Raw genomic sequence first — 22,610 nt, 5'->3', positions numbered from 1 at the left:
TGTGAACACGTTAAAACCCCATTTTTAAACAAACCTGCCAATATGACATACATTAAAACACTTTCAATACTTTTATTTGCAATTAGCCATCTAGCTGCAAAAACAAGATTCATACAAGCAAGCCAGAAGCCATACAGGAATGGGGCCATTGAGCTGCACTAAGAACAAACACAGCAGAGAGTCAGAGGACAAGTTCGAGAGCCCCCACATGACACCAATGTGGCTACAGCAAAGCCGCAGTGCAACCCACAGACATCCCAGAAGCTGCTGAAATGTGTCTGTCCCTGAAGGACTTCTGTATTTGTTATTGACTGCACTTCATTTGTAGCTCGAGAGCTTTTTGCTTTGCCTGGGTCAGTTCTGTTAAGCTCTTGGGTTTCTTGCTCAGTTTCTGCTCATTGCATGAATATTCTTTCACCCCTTCTTGTCCTTGCTGTTTAGTTAAAAGACTTCACTTTCTAGAATACAAAAAAAAAAAAGACAGGACTACAAACTGGGGGGAAAACACAGATAAGTGCACTAGTGGCCACATTTAAGGTGGGTCCCCAAACAAAAGTATTTTTTGGTTATCAATTCTAAGTCAAGAATTGGCTGGTTTACCCCAGAGGGGTAAATTATTATGAAAGCCTTCATTCACATTTTAAGCAGCAAGAAGCCTGCAGCTTTCAGCTACCAACCAGTATGTGAGGAGGGTATGCATACTGGTAAAGTTAATTAACCTCTGCATCTTAAGACCAAAGAAAGATTCCAGAAATGATTGGCGTACCAACTCAAGTAATATGGAAACCTCATTGTTACTAACCCAATTTCAACATAATCATGCATTATGCAAATTTCAACTAGCTTTTTGACTCCATCTTTCACATACGATTTAAAAGGCAAATACTTTAAACCCTCTATGAGGTCACTATTCAAAAGGATTTGCCAGTTAAGTGTGGGACAGCACCAGACAAATCTGGGTTTAAATATTTCCAATCACTGGCTGTACTAAAATCATTACCCTGGCTCCATTACTTCACATTTTCTCATTTCTCAAGATATTTACAGTACAAACTGATACAACTACAAAAGCGGGGTTTGGCTTTGGAACATGAAGCACTATTCGAATATAGGATCATGCAGAAGCCACACTTCCAATATCAGATATAATACGAGTAAACTAAGCACACAAGCATTAATGGTAAAACTCAGACCAAGACACCAACTAAATTAAACACATGCCTGGCTATTGAAAGGAGAAGAAATGAGCATTATAAATCCACAGACTGAATCTGCCTAGAGGGCTTTGAGAGTTTGGCAACCACTCTGGTCAGGGCCCTATTCTCAGCCACCAACCGTTGATTGAACTGTCTCAAAATCTGAATCTGCTTTACTTGGCGCAGGTTCTGCAGGAATCAGAAGACATGGGAGTAAAACAAAGAGAACAGATATTGTACATCTTAATGTAGAGAGGAATACGAAAGATTACATTGCCTGAAATGAAGACAAATAAAAAAAAAAAATCAGCATTAAAGTATAGAAATATCAAGTTACAGTCCAGAAACAAGTCTGCTACCTTTTTAAACATGCTCACTAGAGACCAAAATTCTTGACATTTTGAACGCATGCTCTAAAAGGGCTGCCCCATTATGTCTGAATACCTTTTTAGTGAGTTTAGTTGTTAAATTACGTCACGTGATAGTGAATGTTAAGAACATAAATTGCCATGCTGGGTCAGACCAAGGGTCCATCAAGCCCAGCATCCTGTTTCCTACAGAGGCCAAACCAGGCCACAAGAACCTGGCAATTACCCAAATACTAAGAAGATCCCATGCTACTGATGCAATTAATAGCAGTGGCTATTCCCTAAGTAAACTTGATTAATAGCCGTTAATGGACGTACATTTTATGCTATTCTGATTAGGAGTTATCAAAAAAGCCACAACTGGTGAAGGGGCATGAGAGGGAGGCTAACAAGTAGATGATATAAAATAAAGGGAGGTACTTGTGACTGTTGTGGAAGGTGGTGGGAGATGAGGGGGGAGGGAGCAGGTGCTGGTTTAGGCAATGGGAATTTGTGGGCTCATCTACACAAGTGGCAAAAAGCCAGGGAGAAAGCCTCAATCTGGGCCAATAGGTCCTGGTTAGTCATTGACTATGCTGTTGGTAGAGGACGTGTGTTTTCAAGCAACTTCCCTTGACACCTTGGTTGATATATAAACAGTTTGAGCCACAAATGAGATTACAGATTTAGGCGGAAGCTGCAACTGAAGTTGGGGAGTTGGCCTCTCATTCTTTTCCTTGTGTTTGCTTGGTTTCCAAGCTTTGGATAGTCAAACGAGAGAACTGCATTCAAGACCATGTACTCTGAACTGCTGAGGGCTACCTTGCACATTTTTACGGTTGTAACTGAGCTGTGTCTTTAGATCTAAGATCTGTGCCTCCTTTTCAGCTGGCCATACGGTATGTTTGGGAACTCTAGTGGGCAAGCCATACCATAAGGACAGAGAACACCAAAGCTGAGCTTTTACCTCACTAGATATTTAGCACTTTTCAAGGACTTCTCTGTTGGCCATCCTGTCTCACATTTACTCTAATCTCATTACATTGGCTGTTTTGAAATTAGTTATAATGGCTTTCTGATATACCCTTTTCTGGACTTCAGTAAGCTGCAGAATTCAGTGATATGATCTATGGAAATATGAGGCCTTTAAAAAAACAAAATGAAAATGAAGTTGGTAGTGGTTTAATTCTATAGTTCTGCTGCAGAAAATGTTTGGCCACCATACATTCTGGCTCAAATGTTTCTCAGCTCAAAATTTATCCTATGTAAAAGAAAAAAGGCTGTACCTAATATTCTCTCTCACTTATGGCACAATTGAATGCAATGTTTTCTTCTCCCATGATGCTACAAAAGTAATGGTTTTGATTTATAGAGAGTTTCTTTCAAGTTACCTACAATCATGCTTTAATTTTTCATTAAATTTAAATACTTCAAAATATGCAGCCGCCTCAAGAAGTGACTTAGCATATCAGAGGTGGGGGAGAAGGGTTAATACTTTGTGAATTCAAACCATGTTAAACTTCCAGAACATACATACTTATGAAATCACACTTTGTCAAAGCTATTTAATAAAACTCATCTAATCACTGTTATGAACCCTGCCCGCGGGTCTCCCCGCGAGCAAGCCACTCACCCCATGCTGCTGTGTCTTCAGCCGACGCAGCAGGACGCCGCCGGCCTTCCCACACAGCCGGAGCCGAGGACTTAAGTTTCTTCTGCGGCCCAGAGGCCGCCCTGCATCGTCCTCTTCACTGCGGCCGGAGCCACGGATTTTCTGCTTCTCCCACGGGGCCTGGGAACGCCGCCATCATCTTCTTCGCGGTGCTAAGGCTGCACCCCCGGGCTGGCCCGGCAGCTGGAGCCGCCCCTGGGGCTCCCCGCAGCGGCTGGAGCCGCTGCTGACATCAGGGCCTGCTCCTCAGGCCCTGTTCTGCGTCTGCAGCGTTTACTTCGATGCAGGCCGCTGTCCGCGGTCCTGCACAGCTCCTGCTCTCTCCTAGGTGCGCGGCCGCGTCTTCTCTCAACATTTAAAGGGCCAGACACAGGAAGTGTCTTGGCCCCACTTTGGTGACTGTTTCCTGTACCAGCCCTATAAAGGGCTGCTCCGTCAGTTGTCCAGTGCCTTGCATTGTGGTGTCTTCACTCTGGAGGCTCCTGCCTGCCAGAGCCTTTGTAAGGTCTTCCAGTCTTGTGGAGCTCCTCATCGTGATGTCTTCTCGTCATGCCATGTCATGTCTTCGTGCCTGAGGTCCTCGTCCAGGTGTCCTGATCTTCTCGTCCTGGTGTTCCTGCCTTCCTCGATGTTTGTTCCTGCGTCTCGTCTTCGCTCTCGAGCCTTCTGGTCCGGTAGGCCGGGGGTCCCTCAGATGAAGTGTTCCTGAGTGGACTAGCCTGCTGGTGGACGGTTGTCCTGTGCTCCTGAGCCGCCATGTCCTGGATCTTTCCTGCGCTGTCCCGTTCTCCTCGTGGTCCGTGACCAGCCTGCAAGGGCAGTGTAGGGCGCGCAGTGGGACAGGGTGGTCTGCGACTCAGTTCCGCGGGTGGCCTGAGTAGGGCGCCCTGAGAGACCGTGCCAATGTCCGCCTTCCTTGCTTCTCATCTCGTCTGGATTCCAAGTTCCTCGGTGTGTCGTTGCATCGACCCTGGTCCGGGATGTCTTCACATCAGCCTTGGTGTCAAGTCTCGTCTGCGATGCCATTGCATCGATCCTGGTGTCACGTCTTCATAGTCCTGGTGTCATGTCTTCAACCCAAGTCTTCGTGCCATGTGATGCCGTCGCATCAATCTTCTTGTCTTCGTGTCAAGGTCCGTCTGCCCTCAACCTCAGGCCAGGCCTGCTGCTCCATGCTGCTCGCAGCAGGTCTGAAAGGGCTTGGAATGGTCGGAGGACCATTCAACTTCCAACAACCTCGGATGTTGGCCTTGGGAGCTTGCCGGCCTGGCGGAGGGTAGACCGTCTGCCATGCGGAGCCGTCAACCCTTGGCTCGGCCCTGAAGGTCTGGGTCCGGGCTGAGGCCCATAGGCACACTAAACCACCATAGTATAACAGAATGCAAGGCCTTTCGAGGCCCTTCTCAACAATCACTTGACTTCTACCTTGAGAAACACTTGAGTACTTGTTCTACTAATATGTAAATTATTTCCAGCTCATATGGCATATAATGCTGATAAAATCCATTATTCTCTCAAACATTTTAGCCATGAACAGATGTCTCAGTCATGGAGATACAATGATAAGAGCTCTTAAAACTATTTAGGTCTACAGGCACTGAAATGCAAGATTTGAAAAAAAAATTCACTTACTGACTAAAAACTGGTTTGCACAACAATAAAATGTAAAACTAATATAGTATTTGAGCTATACAACACAAAAAACCTTGTATACAGCTGATCTACTCATCTGGTAGTTTCACCTTACAAAACATTTATTTATTTATATATACTGACATTCAATCGAGATATCACATCTGTTTACATGAACGTTAAGGCAATTAGAAAGGACATCTGATCACCAATTCCTCTCTGTGCACACTCTTAGCAAAAACTATACTCTGTGTACCAAACCTGTACACAAAGTTATGTGTTTTCCTATTCATAAAAGTGTGTCACAGGACCAAAAATTTCACAAGAGGCTGAAGAAAAACCACTGAAGCACAGTCACTTGCCTCACACAGTTAACCTATGAACTCCGGGGAGGAGACTCCTTGGCACAATGCAAGTGTTAAGAAAATCATTAGCACTAAATCATAGACAGAGATCATTCCCAACATACCTTCACTTATAAGAGGCTCATTCCTGTCATGGTATGTGCAACACTAAATCCTTGATAGACCCTGCCCCATTTTTTGGGACAGATTTCTTGACATTTCAACCTGATCCTTTTATTTTAATCCATGTACACCATTTACTGCTTAAAGTCCCATACTCTTCTGGCAGTTGCAACTCAAAGGAGAAGATACATGGTACTTTCTATTTGGCTACACTACAAGAGCCTCAAACAATTCACCACCGCAGCCCTTCATATTTTCACTGACCAGATGTTATAATAGACCGCTTTATTGGCTATAAAAGTTCTACAGCGCATGAAGGCAACACAGCTAATTTAAGGATTTTCCCTGAACATAGATTTAAACTCACTTGTTTTTGTTACTCAAAGCATTAGCCAATATCAAAGAGGTCCATATTCAGTAGGACGGCTAGGTTTATCCGGATAACTTATCTTGTATATTCAACGGCAGAAATATCCCACTAAATATACTTGCATAAAGTTGTCCGACTACATTAGCTGGATAACTTAAATACCTGAACAGCCATGTTTGAATATAGCCATAAGTTATCCAGCCTCATATGGCCAGATAACTCACTACTTACCCAGATATCTTCAAAACATATCCAGATAAGTAACAAGAAGAGTTAACAGAGCCTATGGTCCAATTTGTTTTCACTTTCCCCCTCTAATCTTTAAATAGCCCTGTTGGGTCTTGGATTCCTGCCCCCGTTCCTAACTTGAACTCCTTAGCCGCTGTCATGTCCCTAGGACAAACCCTTCTATAGATTTTAAGTGACCAGGCCCTTCCCTCCTCCCACTCACCATCTGAAATCAAATCTTACTGCACCCCAAAACCCCCCCCCCCCCAAGACCCTTCCTAAAAGCCAAAAATTCCTGCTGCAAGTTGGGTCAGCAACTGCAAGTTGGGTATATCCGGATAGGTTAGCTGGATAACTTTAGACTTGCTTCTGAGCAGGTCTAAAGTTGACCAGCCTTGTGTGGCCTGATAACTATCTTTTTAAGATAGCCAGGTAAGTTATCAGGCCACACAAGGCTGGTCAACTTTAGACCTGCTCAGAAGCAAGTCTAAAGTTATTCGGCTAACCTATCCGGATATACCCGATATTCAACTGGGTTAGCCAGATCTCAGCCTCTCCCCGGAACGCCCTCAAAATGCCCCCTTTTTATCCAGCTAAATATAGCCCGGTATGCCATTTAGACAGCTATTTGGTTACCTGTCTAAATGGCTTATGAATATGGACCTCAACAAACTGTGTACAAACTGAAAAGTTTGTACACAGTGCAAACTTTTCAGTTTAAAAAAAACAAAAACAACCCAATTCCAATTACAAAGCCAAGCCTGAAATGCAAACAAGCCAATTAGCTTAACAATGCTTCCCGGACACTGGAACAAGAAATATAAATCACCTTTAAAAGGAACAGACAGTTCAGTTTGCAAGGTTCACACATTGGCATAAACTATGTGAAGGAGAAAATGATTCAAATGAAAGTTATTTGCTCCACAATTCTGAGGCCTTCATCTGGGATCCATGCAAACAGCTACTCTCCAAATCTCTGATGGACCTATCAGGAAGTGACAGTGAAAGCACTCGACACCTTGACAGGTTCTGCAGGAGGTTGAATGAAGCCCAAAAGTGAATAAGATGCTTTCTGGTCATATGTAGCTTCGTATTACAAAGTAAACTAAAAGGTTATTTCTTCCTTAAGATGGCACATAGGCCTGTATGTCTACACTGTGTGGCCATGAGTATAGTTCAACCTACTCAACATTACAAAGTTGGCCAAGTGCCTTTAACCTCTGGGAATTCCATAAGGAAGACTTTCCTCAATGATTTTAGGTGTAAAATTTCACTAACCTACATATAAATGGTAATTTTTATTAACTGTACCAAAATACTGGGCACAAAAGAAGTACTCAAGAGCCCCCCCCCCCACAAACTTACTTTAAGCTCTTCCTCCATTTCAGATATTCGTCTTTCCAGAGCTCTTTTTTCCTGAATCATAAAAAAGGGTTTTGTGAACTGTAGCCCACCATTACAATTGGTTTTCATTTTATTAGTAATTACTGTGAATAGTGCTATTAAAAAAAAAAAATCAAAACATATGCACACAGATTTGCCAGTGAATGGGTGAAAAAGGAAAATTGTTTACCTGCTAATTTTTGTTCCTGAAGTACCAAGGATCAGTACAGACAAGTGGTTTATGCACCCCTACCAGCAGATGGAGGCAGTGAACAAAAAACGGAGGCACTGCTACTTAACCAAGAGTGCAACTGCAGTCCCTCAGTATTAACCTGTACACAAGCCAAGAAGTCTACCTTAAACCCCAATAAACTTTGGGTGAACAGAGACTAAAGTTGGAGCCCCCTGCAAACTAGGGCCCCTTGATTTAACACAAAACCTATACCAAACTATGTATACTTCTCAAAACTCTGAGAATATTAGATGGCCAGCACAAGCAGCTCAGCTATTTCCAGAAGCGAGGAAGTCTTTCAACAGATGGGGAGGGGGGGGGGTTTGGGTCTCTGGACTGATCGTGATACTTCAGGAACAAAAATTTGTAGCTAAGAACCAATTTTCCTTTCCTGCTCTTACCCCAGATCAGTCCAGATGAGTGGGATGTACCCAAGCCCCTCTATTCTGGGCAGGAACTTGAAAGAACCACGCGCAATACACTCTTCCCAATAGTCACCTCTTCTAGAGCCCGCACATCTAAGCGGTAATGTTTGGTAAAAGTGTGAAGAAAAGACCAAGTCACCACACGACAGATCTCCTGAGGAGAAAGCAGCTGACACTCCACCCACAAGGTCGCCTGCGCCCTAGTGGAATGCGCACGCAACCCCTCCGCACTGGCCCTTACAGATGTAAGCCAAAGCTATTGTCTTAACCAGCGAGCAATAGTGCCCTTGGAAGCCTTATTTCCCTTCTTTGCCCCACTGAACAAGACAAACAGATGATCAAGTCTCTGAAAGGCATTCATCACCTTGAGATATCACAAAAGGATACGACGCACATTCAACAAGTGAAGCTCTCTAGCCATCGGAGTATCTGCTGACAGTTCAGAAAAGCCAGAAGCTCAACCACCTGATTAAGGTGAAAGGAAGACACTACCTTTGGCAAAAAGGAAGTAACCGTGCTTAAAGAAACCCCATCCTCCGAAAAGCACAGGGAAGAGTCCCTACATGACAACGCTTGCAGTTCAGATATTCGCCTAGCCAAACAGATGGCCACCAGAAAAACAGTCTTCAGGGTTAAATCCTTCAACACCATCCTCTGCATTTGCTGAAAGAGGGCTGCATAGCACCTGAAGAACCAAATTCAGATTCCAAGTTGGACAGATCTTCCGCACCAGAGGATGCAAATGCTTTGCCCCTTTTAGGAAATGAGCCACATCTGGATGAGATGCCAGGGGTCTTCCCTGAATCCTACCATGAAGGGAACCCAAAGCTGTTAACTGGACCTGAAAGGAATTATAGGCCAACCCCTTAGCCAAATCACGCTGCAAGAAGGCCAAGCCCGGCAGGATGTCCACCTTTAATAGGCTGTACCCTGTTCTGCAAACACCAGGATTCGAAAACTCTCCACACCCGGACATAAGCCATTGAAGTGGAAAGTCTCCTTGCCTAAGCAAAGTTGCAATAATAGGCTCTGAATATCTTTTTAAGCAGAGTCGCCGCCTCTCAAAAGCCAAACCACTAGACAGATGTGATCCTCCTGGTCTGATAATACGGGTCCCTGCTGTAGCAACCCTGAGAGATGAGCCAAGCAAATGGGACCATCCACTGCCAGATACAGAAGGTCTGCAAACCACAGCAGACATGGCCACTCGGGTGCCACAAGAATCACTCTGCCCAGATGAAGCTTGATGTGCTGCAGCACTTGACCTACGAGAGGAATAAAGCGTTAATGCCCTCCAATCTGACCTGACCCATTTTTGCATTTGCTGGAGTAGCCATGAGGTCTATCACTTGTCTGCCCCACCTTGCCTGCAGTAAGGCAAAGGCCTGTGCCGACAACTCCCACTCTCCTGGATCCAGATGCTGTCTGCTGATGAAGTCCACCTGCACATTGTCCACTCCAGCCACATGAGAAGCATCTATTCTCACCAGATATTTCTCCACCCACACAAACAGCACTTGCGCCTCCAGTGCCATTAGAAGACTCTTCCTACTGCCTTGACGGTAGATGTACGCTATCATCGTCGCATTGTCTGAGAATACTCACACGACTTGTCCTGAACGAGCGGAATAAATGCCAAGAAGGCCTTGCACACTGCTCTAGTTTCCAGCCGATTGATCGACCAAGCCGCCTCTTTCTGTGACCACTGCCCTTGGGCTGGTTTTCCTTGACAAATCACCCCCCATCCAGAGAAACTAACAACCGTGGTCACCAGTCAGGTATTTCCAGTCCCATTCCCTTCTCCAGATTGCTCAGAGACAGACACCATGAAAGACTGGACCTGGCATCTTCTGGCAACAGTAAAGGAAGCTGAAATTCTTCAGACAGTGGATTCCAATGGGATAACAGAGCCCCCTGCAGAGGACGCACATGAGAAAAAGCCTATGGTACTAAGTCCGGCATAGACATCCATGGGACCCAGGACTTGCAGGTAATCCTAGACCTTGGGCACAGACAGGCACAGAAACCAAAGAACCTGACTGTAGCTTGAGTATTCTCTCCGAAGTTAGAAACACCTTCCCCAGCCGGGTATCGAAGCATCCCCCTAGATACTCCAAAGGCTGGGTCGGTCTCAGATGACGCTTTGCGAGGTTCATCACCCAGCCCAACACCTCCAGAAACTGAAGTACCTGCTGGAACGAGCAGCCACACTCCACCTCAGACTTCACCCGTATCAGCCCATCGTCCAGGTACACCAGGTATACCTGGTCAATGGGCTGAGTGCCTGAGTGCTGCCGCCACTACCACCACCAACTTTGTGAATGTGCATGGCACAGTCGCCAACCCAAAGGGAAGAGCTCGCAACTGGAAATGTTCTCCCAGAACCATGAACCTCAAACGCCTGGTGTTCGGGCTGAACGGGGATATGAAGATAGACCTCTGACAAGTCCAATGATATTAGAAACCCCCCCTTTGCGCACCACTGCTATCACCATGCGCAGCATCTCCATCCAAAAACATGGCACCCAGAGGGCAGCATTCACCTTCTGCAGATCGAGAATCTGCCAAAAAGGCACCTCTTTCTTTGGTACCACAAAGTACATGGAATACCTGCTCTGCCCCCTTTTCTGCGGAGGCACCGGAACAATGGCGCGCAGAGTTGTAACCGATGTATTGTGTCTTGCATGGCCTCCACTTGCGCCAAGACATATAAAGGGGAAGACTACAAAGGCATCCCCTGAGTGGCTGAGAAAGTTGTCTTATCAACTCCAGGACCCATTGGTCCGATGTGATTCTGGCCCACTCCAAGTAAAAGAGAGTTAGCTTCCAGGGAGGAGCGGAACAACACACCTTCAATTGCACAATTTTGTTTCTGCTCCCACCTTGGGACCTGCACTGGTTCTGAAAGGGCTGCTGTCTGCCTGAACTCTGTTTGTGCGATGCCGGCACATGGGTCCTGCCTGCCCGAAATCTCTTAGCCTCTCCAAAATGGGTTTGCGGCGGAAAGGACTCCCTAGGATTCTTCCCCCTCAATTTATTGCTCTTTGACTCTCCTAACTGCTTCATGAACTGCTCCAAGTCCTCCCTGAAGAGAAACCTCCCCCTGAAGGGGAGGTTTGACAGCTGGGCTTTAGATCACACATCCGCTGACCAATTTTGCAGCCACAGGAGCCTTTGTGCCACCACTAGCAAGACCATACTCCAAATCTAAACCATGTCATACAGAGTATCTGCCACATAGGCTAACCCTGTTTCTAAACAGGCCGTCTGCGCTGTGTCAAATGCTGCTCCTGACCACTTGTCATGTGCCTTCTGCACCCAGGACAAACAGGCTCTGCATCAGACTTCCACATACTGAGAACATAACATAAGAAAATGCCATACTGGGTCAGTCCAAGGGTCCATCAAGCCCAGCATCCTGCTTCCAACAGTGGCCAATCCAGGCCATAAGAACCTGGCAATTACCCAAAAACTAAGTCTATTCCATGTTACCATTGCTAATGGCAGTGGCTATTCTCTAAGTGAACTTAATAGCAGGAAATGGACTTCTCCTCCAAGAACTTATCAAATCCTTTATTAAACACAGCTATACACTAACTGCACTAACCACATCCTCTGGCAACAAATTCCAGAGTTTAATTGTGCGTTGAGTTAAAAAGAACTCTCTCCGATTAGTTTTAAATGTGCCCCATGCTAACTTCATGGAGTGCCCCCTAGTCTTTCTACTATCCGAAAGAGTAAATAACCATAGAAACATAGAAATGACGGCAGAAGAAGACCAAACGGCCCATCCAGTCTGCCCAGCAAGTTTCACACATTTTTTCTCTCATACTTATCTGTTTCTCTTAGCTCTTGGTTCTATTTCCCTTCCACCCCCACCATTAACGTAGAGAGCAGTGATGGAGCTGCATCCAAGTGAAATATCTAGCTTGATTAGTTAGGGGTAGTAGGGGTAGTAACCACCGCAATAAGCAAGCTACACCCATGCTTATTTGTTTTACCCAGACTATGTTATACAGCCCTTATTGGTTGTTTTTCTTCTCTCCTGCCGTTGAAGCAGGGAGCTATGCTGGATATGCGTGATGTATCAGTCTTCTCCCATGCCGTTGAAGCAGAGAGCCATGCTGGATATGCATCGAAAGTGAAGTATCAGGCACATTTGGTTTGGGGTAGTAACCGCCGTAACAAGCCAGCTACTCCCCGCTTTGTGAGTGCGAACCCTATTTTCTTCTCCCCTGCCGTTGAAGCAGAGAACTATGCTGTATATGCATTGAAAGTGAAGTATCAGGCTTATTTGGTTTGGGGTAGTAACCGCCATAACAAGCCAGCTACTCCCCTCTTTGTGAGTGCAAATCCTTTTTTCCACGTTTCCTCTTGCTGTTGAAGCTTAGAGCGATGTTGGAGTCACAGTAAGCATGTATATGTTTATTGAATAAGGGTATTGTCTCCAGGCAGTAGCCATCATTCTGGCGAGTCACCCACTCTTCATTGGCGGCCTCTTGACTTTATGGATCCACAGTGTTTATCCCACGCCTCTTTGAAGTCCTTCACAGTTCTGGTCTTCACCACATCCTCCGGAAGGGCATTCCAGGCATCCACCACCCTCTCTGTGAAGAAATACTTCCTGACATTGGTTCTGAATCTTCCTCCCTGGAGCTTCAAATCGTGACCCCTGGTTCTGCTGATTTTTTTCCTACGGAAAAGGTTTGTCGTCGTCTTTGGATCATTAAAACCTTTCAAGTATCTGAAAGTCTGTATCATATCACCTCTGCTCCTCCTTTCCTCCAGGGTGTACATATTTAGATTCTTCAATCTCTCTTCGTACATCATCCGATGAAGATCCTCCACCTTCCTGGTCGCCCTTCTCTGTACCGCTTCCATCTTGTCTTTGTCTTTTTGTAGATACGGTCTCCAGAACTGAACACAGTACTCCAGGTGAGGCCTCACCAAGGACCTGTACAAGGGGATAATCACTTCCCTTTTCTTACTCGATATTCCTCTCTCTATGCAGCCCAGCATTCTTCTGGCTTTTGCTATTGCCTTGTCGCATTGTTTCACAGACTTCATATCATTAGACACTATCACCCCAAGGTCCCTCTCCTGCTCCGTGCACATCAGCGGAACATCACATAACCGATTCACATCTACCCGTTCTAGACCTCTCATGATTTTAACCACCTCTATCATATCCCCCCTCAGTCGTCTCTTCGCCAAGCTGAAAAGTCCTAACCTCTTTAGTCTTTCCTCATAGGGGAGTTGTTCCATTCCCCTTATTTTGGTAGCCCTTCTCTGTACCTTCTCCATCACAATTATATCTTTTTTGAGATGCGGCGACCAGAATTGTACACAGTATTCAAGGTGTGGTCTTCACCATGGAGCGATACAGAGGCATTATGACATTTTCCGTTTTATTCACCATTCCCTTTCTAATAATTCCCAACATTCTGTTTGCTTTTTTGACTGCCGTAGCACACTTAACCGACGATTTCAATGTGTTATCCACTATGACACCTAGATCTCTTTCTTGGGTTGTAGCACCTAATATGGAACCCAACATTGTGTAATTATAGCATGGGTTATTTTTCCCTATATGCATCACCTTGCTGCACGAAGGGTCAAAGCTGAAACTTCAAACAGCCATTTGAGTAGAATCTCCAGCTTCCTATCCTGGACATCCTTGAAGGCTGCTGCTCCCGCTACCAGGATGGTTGTCTTTTTGGTAACCACCGACACAGCTGCATCCATCCTGGGAATTCTCCACGACTAAGGTCTGTTCCAGCAAGGGATATATCTTCCCCACAGCCCTCGTGTCCTTCAGGCCGTCTTGGGAAAGTCCCACTCCCGATCCCCCAAATTCACCTGTTTCAGCAACGGGAAAGCTGTAGGGGGTTCCCGCAAACCCTCCAGGAGTGGCTTCACCTCCTCCTTGTCCGAGACTTCTTGGGCAGCCTTAATCCTGAGCTCCTCTAGCACCTGGGGAATCTACGGACCCAGTTCCTTCCTCTGGAACAGACGGACCACTCACGGGTCATCTCTTTCCACAATCGGAACCGCATCCGGATCCTGCATTGGATCCCCCATAGTATCCACTAGATCCTGGTCCAGATCCTGCCTTGGATCTCCCAGGGAACCAAAAGGGTCCTTGTCCGGTCACACCAGACCTCCTTGTAGCTGATTAGGATCATCTCTTCCATCCGACGAATTGTCCTCCTCTGGCCTCATCCAAGTTCCATCATATACTGGATCCTTCTTGACTCCACCTGCCTTCTAGCCTTTTTGGCTGTCCGAGACTTCTTAGGCAAGGATCTCTTTTCCTCCTTGGACCTGGAGGAGTTTTCCATGGGTTTTTATTCTCCTTCATAAGGCTTATTTAGCCAGGAAGGAATTAGAGGCAGAGTGCTGATCCCCTCCATCTCAAGCTCTCCCCGTCCCCTGCAACCAGCAGGATCCTTTCCCACCAGAAAAAGTGTAGGAGGGGAGTCCCAGGGCTCAGAAATGGCAGCCTGCACATCAGCAAGTGCTGCCAAAATGGCTGCCAACAACTCTGACCTTCTCCCCCCTCCCCCCCTTCAGGGCCTCCACAATTGTCCAAGCCCCCTGCACCTCCATGCCATCCCCCAGGGGTCCTGCCGAGGTCCCAGGCCCCCCAAAGGCACATTCGCAACAGAACGAGACCACATCGAGGCAAGCTTGCCTCAAACCGCAGCCGCAACAAAGTTTGCCGTGCTGCACGGAAGCCGGCATGTCAGGGCAGTCAGGCATGCACACGCAATCAGGCCTAAAAATAAACTGTGCCGATGTGATCGCTCCTGTTGCTGCGCGGTGCTGAAATTCAGCAATCACCAGGCTCCGAAGGAAGGCAATTTGGCCTGCTCCCTCCTGCCTGCCTCCCGCAGGAAACAAACACCCACTCCTTAGCCCTGCACAGAACCGCTGTTGCTTCCGCTCTCCCTGCTCCAACTTTTTTTTTTTTTTTTTTAAATAAAGAGACAGGTCACAAAGAAAAAGGGGAAATAACTACTCCCCTGCTTCTGGAAAGCAAACGCTGAGGAGCCAGGCCCACCGAGAGAGTGAAGGGCCCAGAGGGGAAGAGGTAACCAGGACACCTGGCTATCTCCCCTTCTGGACCCAAGAAATAGCAAGGTAGGCGATCCAATAAAGCCGTGAGGAAACAACAAGGAGGTGGATGTCACAAAAGTCTTTTCCAATCTTTATTAGTGGAGACGTATAGTATGTGCTATTCCTTAATAAGCCCAACTCTGGCCGAGTTTCGCCACACTGAGTGGCTGCCTCAGGGGCTTAATTATAAAAACAAATCAGAAGTCAGAGGAAAACTGAAGAAATTTCAAAAAACTCATCCGCAAACACATTTTATTTATTTATTTAAGGCTTTTATATACCGGAGTTCGTGCACTAGTGCATACCACTTCGGTTTACACAGAACAAGGAACAGAAAATTACATCAAACAGATTGAACAATTAAACAAATATACAATTACATCCAACAATTGGGTATAACTAACATGGCTAACTTAGTAGGAACTTAGAGTTTGAGGTAAAGGAGAGAAATAGTACCAAGTGGTAACAGAACAATGTTAATGGCTAAATAATAAATATAAATAGTAAATACAAATAACAATGTTAATGGCTAAATAAATATAAATAGTAAATACAAATTCTTATAATAAATACAGGTGTTTATTTCTTATTTCTTATCTTATAAGAAATAAGAAAATTATTCCTTACCTGCTAATTTTCGTTCCTGTAGTACTTAGGATCAGTCCAGACCGTGGGTTATGTCCCCCGTCCAGCAGATGGAGTCAGAGCAAACTTCCGAGGGTGCTGACATAAGCAGGTGCACCCTCCAGGGATCCTCAGTATCGAGAATATCAAAGCCCAGAGAAAAAACACTAGACAGAAAAGTAGGATGGATCAAGCACCAATCAAATTGTAACCACATGAACACATAACCAATGCAACTTGCAAGGAGAACTGTGAAGAACTAAGCAACAACAAAAACATCAGAATGTAGGAGTTGGAGGGACAGGAGATGGTCAGACACCTGCTCGTGTACGTTCTATCACTTAACAAACCCGGGTGGGCGTCTGGACTGATCCTAAGTACTACAGGAACGAAAATTAGCAGGTAAGGAATAATTTTCTTTTCCCTGTACGTACTAGGATCAGTCCAGACCGTGGGATGTACCAAAGCTTCCCTAAACTGGGTGGGTCCCTGAAGACCCTGCTCGGAGAACCCTGTCCCCAAAGGAACCCGACTCACCTACCGGTAGTTGCAACCGGTAATGCTTCGAGAAGGTGTGCAGCGACTTCCATGTAGCCGCGCGACAGATTTCCTGAATTGGAACATGTTGAGACTCCGCCCGGGACGTGGCCAGGGCACGCAACGAATGAGCCCGGACTCCCTCCGGGGGAGCCTTCCCGGCGCCTATGTAGGCCGAGGACACCGCTTCCTTGAGCCACCTGGCGATAGTCGTCCTAGACGCTTGCAGTCCCTTCTTGTTACCGGACCAAAGCACAAAGAGATGGTCGGACGCCCGGAACTCATTGGTCACTTCCAGGTAGTGCAGCAGAGAGCGCTTTACGTCGAGACGCCGGAGGGCCTGGGGCGCATCCGCCGGGAAGGCCGGCAGCTCCACCCACTGGTTCAAGTGGAAGGAGGACACCACTTTAGGTAGGAACGAAGGGACCGTTCGAATGGAAACTCCCGAGTCCGTGAAGCGTAGAAACGGTTCCCGGCACGAGAGCGCCTGAAGCTCGGAGATGCGCCTCGCCGAGGCTATGGCAACCAGGAACACCGTCTTAAGTGTGACGTCCTTAAGGGAGGCCTGCCGCAGCGGTTCGTAGGGAGCCTTACCAAGGATCCGGAGAACCAGGTTGAGATTCCAGGAGGGATAGGGATGTCGCACCGGCGGCCGCAGGTGCTTGACTCCTTTGAGGAAGCGCGAGACGTCCGGATGAGACGAAGGATCTGGATTTCCCGTGGTACGAGCCAGGGAGGCTAGAGCAGAGACTTGCACCCGCAGGGAGTTGTAGGAGAGACCCTTCTCCAAGCCCTCCTGGAGGAAGGCCAGGACCTGACGGAGCGAAGGTGCCGTCGCGGAGGCTCCATGTCCAGCACACCAGACCTCAAACACCTTCCAGACCCGTACATAGGCGACTGAAGTGGAGGTCTTACGTGCCTTGAGAAGAGTGTCTACCACGGTTACTGCGTATCCCTTGCGCAGGAGACTCTGCCTCTCAAAAGCCAAGCCGCGAGACAAAAGTGTTCCGCCTGGTCAGAAAATACCGGACCCTGATGGAGCAGCCGTGGAAGGTGTGACAATCGCAGAGGTCCGTCCACTACCAGGTTGAGTAGATCCGCAAACCACGGGCGCCGCGGCCATTCTGGCGCCACCAGGATGACCTGCCCTGGATAATCTTCTATCCTCCGCACCACCTTGCCCACCAAAGGCCACGGCGGGAAGACGTACAGCCGAAGATGAGGGGGCCAGGGTAGCACCAGGGCGTCCACTCCTTCCGCCCCGTGATCTCTTCTCCGACTGTAAAACCGCGGGGCCTTTGCGTTGCCCGACGTTGCCATGAGGTCCATGGCGGGAGTTCCCCAGCGCCGAGTGATGATCGACATTGCCTCGTCGGAGAGAACCCATTCCCCCGGGTCCAACGTCTGCCGACTCAGGTAGTCCGCCTGAATATTGTCCACGCCTGCGATGTGGGAGGCCGCCAGGCGGTCGAGGAACTGCTCCGCCCAGGCCATGAGACGGGCCGCTTCGAGGGCCACCCCCGGGCTCTTGGTGCCTCCCTGTCGGTTGATGTAGGCTACCGTGGTCGCATTGTCCGAGAGAACCCGGACCGCACGTTGCCGGATGAGAGGCAGGAATTGGATGAGCGCCAAACGGACTGCTCTGGTCTCCAGGCGGTTGATCGACCAGGATGCCTGTTCCTGTGTCCACTGCCCCTGAGCTGAGCTTCGGAGACACACGGCCCCCCAGCCGGTCAAACTGGCATCGGTAGTGACCACAATCCATTCCGGCGACTCCAGGGGACAGCCCTGCGCCAGGTTCCTGGGGTCTAGCCACCAACGAAGGCTGAGTCTGGCTGCCAGCGGAAGAGGTAGTATCGCCTGATAGTCCTGCGAGACCGGTTTCCACCGCGAGAGTAGCGCCATCTGTAGGGGCCTCAGGTGTGCAAAGGCCCAAGGTACCAGGTTGATTGCGAAGGCCATCGAGCCCAGGATCTGCAGGTAATCCCTCGCTATTGGGACCTGGAGAGCGGCAAAATGGAGAATTTGCTCCCTCAGCGACTGGGGCCTTGTCCGGCCGCAAGAAGACCTTGCCTTGAGCTGTGTCGAAGCGTGCTCCGAGGAAGTCCAGCTGCCGCGACGGAAGGAGACTGCTCTTGCCGAAGTTGACTACCCAGCCGAGAGACTGAAGAAATTCGACCACCCGGTCGACCGCCTGCTGCCCCTGAGGGAGGGTCTTCGCTCGGATGAGCCAATCGTCCAGGTAAGGATGTACTAGAATGCCCTCTCTCCGGAGCGCGGCCGCCACAACCACCATGATCTTGGTGAACGTCCTGGGTGCCGTTGCCAACCCGAAGGGGAGGGCCTGGAACTGGAAGTGCTGTCCCAGTATCTTGAAGCGGAGGAGCCTGTGATGGTCCGGGCGTATTGGAATGTGTAAGTAGGCCTCCGTCAGATCCAGGGAGGCTAGGAACTCCCCCGGATGAACCGCCGCTATTACCGAGCGGAGGGTTTCCATGCGAAACCGGGGTATCCAGAGGACCTTGTTGACTTCCTTGAGATCTAAAATGGGACGAAAGGATCCATCCTTCTTGGGCACCACGAAGTAGATGGAATAATGACCCGAGCCCACCTCTACAGAGGGGACGGGTGAGATGGCCCCCAGGGCTAGGAGCCGGTCCAGCGTGCTTTGTACTCCCAGGCGCTTGTGACTTGACCCGCAGGGCGAGAAGACGAATCTGTCTTTGGGGAGATGCCGCAAATCCAAAGCGTAACCGTGCCTTAGAATATCCAGGACCCATTGATCCGTGGTAATGTTGGCCCACTCCTCGTAAACCAGGCTAGTCGTCCTCCGATCCTCGGGAGGGGGGAGTGGGCCGGCCTGACATCATTGATTGGACTTGCCGGAAGCTCCCTGCGCCGAAGAGTCCCTTGGTGGTCTACGGCCACGAAAGGACCGGGTCCAAGACTGAGACCTGTTCGAGGGGTTTCTCGGACCCTGGGGCCTGGAGCCCCGAAATCGCCGTTGAGAGCGGGACCGATTCCTGGAGAAGGAATTGGACGGTCGATATGACCTCTGGCGGTCCTTGGGCAACCTATGTACGGAGTTTTCCCCCAGGGATTTAATGATCTGGTCAAGATCCTCGCCGAAAAGGAACCTACCCTTGAAGGGTAGAGAGCCTAGGCTGGATTTGGACAAGGCGTCCGCCGCCCAATTTCGAAGCCACAGCAGTCGCCTGGCGGAAACAGCCGAAACCATGGTCCTCGCCAGGACCCGAGCAAGTCGTGGAGAGCATCGGCCCCGTAGGCAATGACGGCCTCCAGCCTGTCCGCTTGCGCCGCTTCCTCCGGTGGCAGTTGCTGTGAAGTAAGGAGCTGCTGCACCCACCGTAGCCCGGCACGCTGGGTGAGAGAACCACAAATAGCTGCGCGGACCCCCAGCGCCGAGACCTCGAAGATCTTCTTGAGGCAGACTTCTAACTTCCTGTCCTGGACATCCCGGAGGGCCGTTCCCCCTGTAACGGGAATCGTGGTCCTCTTGGTGACGGCAGAGACTGCCGAGTCGACCTTGGGTACTTTAAGCAGGTCCAAGAAGTCTCCGGGGAGAGGGTAGAGCTTGTCCATGGCTCTGCCCACTCTGAGCGACGCCTCCGGCGTGTCCCACTCCCGTACCAAAAGGTGTAGGAAAGACTCATGAATCGGGAACGTTCGCGCCAGGGGACGTAGGCCCGCCAGGACAGGGACCCCCTTGGAGCTTGCTGAGGCTACGGAGGGAGCCGGAGGCCCCGGCGGTTCGACGGGCGGGTCGAGATCCAATTCCTGGAGGACGTGTGGGATGAGGTCAGACAGCTCCTCCTTCCGGAAGATCCGGAGCACCCGTGGGTCGTCACACTCCAGGTGCGCTGCCAGGAGCGAATCATCATCAGCCGTCGAAGCCGGGTCACTCCCCGGGTCCTGCGTTGGGGTCGCTCCGCTGGGTGGAAGAGCCAGGAGCGTCTTCTGGCCGCCCCCCGAGGGCGCTGGATTGGCCCCCCCCCACCCCCACCAGCCGGGGCATCTTCGCGGGCGTGGGGTTCGCTTGACCACCGCCTGGCGACCCCCCCGCCGGCTGCAGGCTCTGGAGGTACGCCTGATGCATTAGGAGAACAAAATCCGCCGTAAACCCCCCTGCTGGTGGAGGGACGGCGAGAGAGAGGTCCGTGGAGGGGCCCGAAGCGATGGGGGGGGGGGGAGGATGGATCTCGAATCGGCCTCAACCGCGGCGAAAAACCATGCTGTGACTCTTCAGCCTCCGAGTCAGCAGCGCTCTCCAGCTCTAAAATGGCCGCCGCTCCCGCCAAAGAAGGGGGCGGGGCCCTTCCCCTCGAGCCGCGGCGCTCCGAGCCTGACGGCGAAAAAGTCGGGGAAGCCGGTCCGGTCTCCCCCCCGGGGAGACAGACACTGGAGGAGACATCCCGCGATCCGCCCTGCCCCGGGTCGGCGCCGGGAGCCCCCTTAAATCGCTGCATGGCGCCCGGCCGGGAGAGAGAACCCCTTCAGCGACCACCCCTGGGGCCGGATCCGAGGAAACCGCGCCGTGGGAGGAGCGGGCTCGTCCGCCCAGGCTCAACTCCGCGAACCCTCCCCTCAGGAGCAGCAGGGGAATGAGACTTCCCTGCTGCCGCGGCCCCGGGGAATGGAAACGTCGCAGGGCCGAGGGGGAGGGGTTCGAATCGCGGCGCTCCGAACAGGGGAGAGGCTGGCCCCACCAGCATGCACCTGAGCCGTCCGACGGCGAAGCTGTGAAGAGAAAGAACAGCAAAAACTTACCGCCGGAGAGAGGAGTAAAACAGCAAAACAAAGGGCAGACAAGAGAGAAAACAGTCCTGCTGGCAAGCTAACCAGGGCTGTGAGACCCGGGCAGGGGCTCAGAGAGACTCCCTGCAGTGAGAAATTTTTTTTTTTTAACTCTATTTAGTAATTGAGAACCCAGGCCTGCTTGATCCTGTCCTGAGAAGAAATGATAGAAATAATGGGGCAGAAGCCACCAACTGGGGAAGCAAAGGTTCCCCCAGTCGCATCTGCTGGAGTCAGAGAGATACTGGGGATCCCTGGAGGGTGCACCTGCTTATATGTCAGCACCCTCGGAAGTTTGCTCTGACTCCATCTGCTGGACGGGGGACATAACCCACGGTCTGGACTGATCCTAGTACGTACAGGGAACAGGTGTTTGGTATCTTGCAAACGGCATCATGAACATTTGACTGCATGACTATCCTGACGGTCTCCACTCACAGCATTTCTTATTAAGGAATAGCACATACTATACGTCTCCACTAATAAAGATTGGAAAAGACTTCTTTGTGGCATCCACCTTCTTGTTATCTCCCCTTCTGGACAGGGATCACCAACCCCCTGCTCCACCCGACGGATGGCCCTTGAAGGAACCTAACCCCTCGGGGAGCTGAATCCTCTTTTTATCCAAATCTTTTTCTTCTAACTCCAGACTGCAGGTTTGTACCTCTAATCTGCTGGAGACAAAGAAATACTCAGGGACTGCAGGTGGCACTCAAAGTTTTGTTCTCTGCCTCCACCTGCTGGTAGGGATGCATAAACCCATTCGTCGGGACTGATCCGGGGTATGAAGAGGAAGCTATTTTTATTCAAATACAAATTACGAATTTCTATAAAATGTACTTTGCTACCTCTGCTCCAGATAGAAACAAGTTTACACAAAACCTCAAGCGCTACCTTTAAAAGATCCTCACCTTGGAGACATTTCAACTGCCTCCACACAATTAAAAACAGCAGCCCTCATTTCCAAAATTAAGTATGTGCAAGTGAAAACAAAGCAGCAGCTTTAAAATATGCACAGTAGGCATACATTGTCAAAAGGCACCGGTCTTTCAAAAACACCTTTATTTTGCCCATGCACCCCTCCCAAGTGAGAAGTCTTATGTAGCCATTCCAATTTATTTGTTTACCAATGAACAAAGCTAGTAAGTACTGAAAAAAGCCATTGTATATTAGACATTTTCCCCAAGAGTGAAATGCAAAAGCAGCATAATGCACCACTAAATGTCAACTGAACTGTCTACAGTAGTGCTATATTAAAAAAAAATAGCAAGCAACTTTAACTGTGCTTTTTAAAAGCTTGTGTTAGATCATGCCACCTAGTAGATATTGGCTCTTGCAGGTCACCTTTCAGCTACAAATGTGTTTAGTTTTATTACAGTGCAGTTCTTAAGACATTTTTTCATTTGTTTTGACTACTTTACTGGGTTGAAGGACAGGGTTACAGTGCTTACCCTAATGATTGCATCAGGCTCATAAGATAACATAAGACTTGACATTCTGGGTTAGATGAAAGGTCCATCAAGCCAGTATCCTGTTTCCAACAGTGGCCAAGCCAGGTCACAA

General features: G+C 49.1%; 1 protein-coding gene across 5 annotated transcripts in view; it reads right to left on the bottom strand.

The window, feature by feature from the left end:
- Nucleotides 1-22,610, bottom strand: part of PPP1R12A (protein phosphatase 1 regulatory subunit 12A) — a 306,305-nt gene that overhangs the window by 3,643 nt on the left and 280,052 nt on the right. For 4 of the 5 annotated variants that reach the window (XM_029597125.1, XM_029597123.1, XM_029597121.1 and 1 more), the window contains 2 exons: nt 7,278-7,328; nt 1,222-1,385 (listed from right to left, as the gene is read on the bottom strand). In XM_029597125.1, coding sequence (XP_029452985.1) covers nt 1,251-1,385; nt 7,278-7,328 — 186 coding nt within the window. In that variant the 3' untranslated portion in view covers nt 1,222-1,250. The remainder of the gene's footprint in view (nt 1-1,221; nt 1,386-7,277; nt 7,329-22,610) is intronic. The other variant, XM_029597124.1, reaches the window with a different exon arrangement.

The sequence above is a fragment of the Rhinatrema bivittatum genome, chromosome 4 (genome assembly GCF_901001135.1).
Source record: "Rhinatrema bivittatum chromosome 4, aRhiBiv1.1, whole genome shotgun sequence".
NCBI lineage: Eukaryota > Metazoa > Chordata > Amphibia > Gymnophiona > Rhinatrematidae > Rhinatrema > Rhinatrema bivittatum.
Note: the sequence above shows the minus strand (reverse complement) of the source record. Positions and strands in the feature narration are given on the sequence as shown.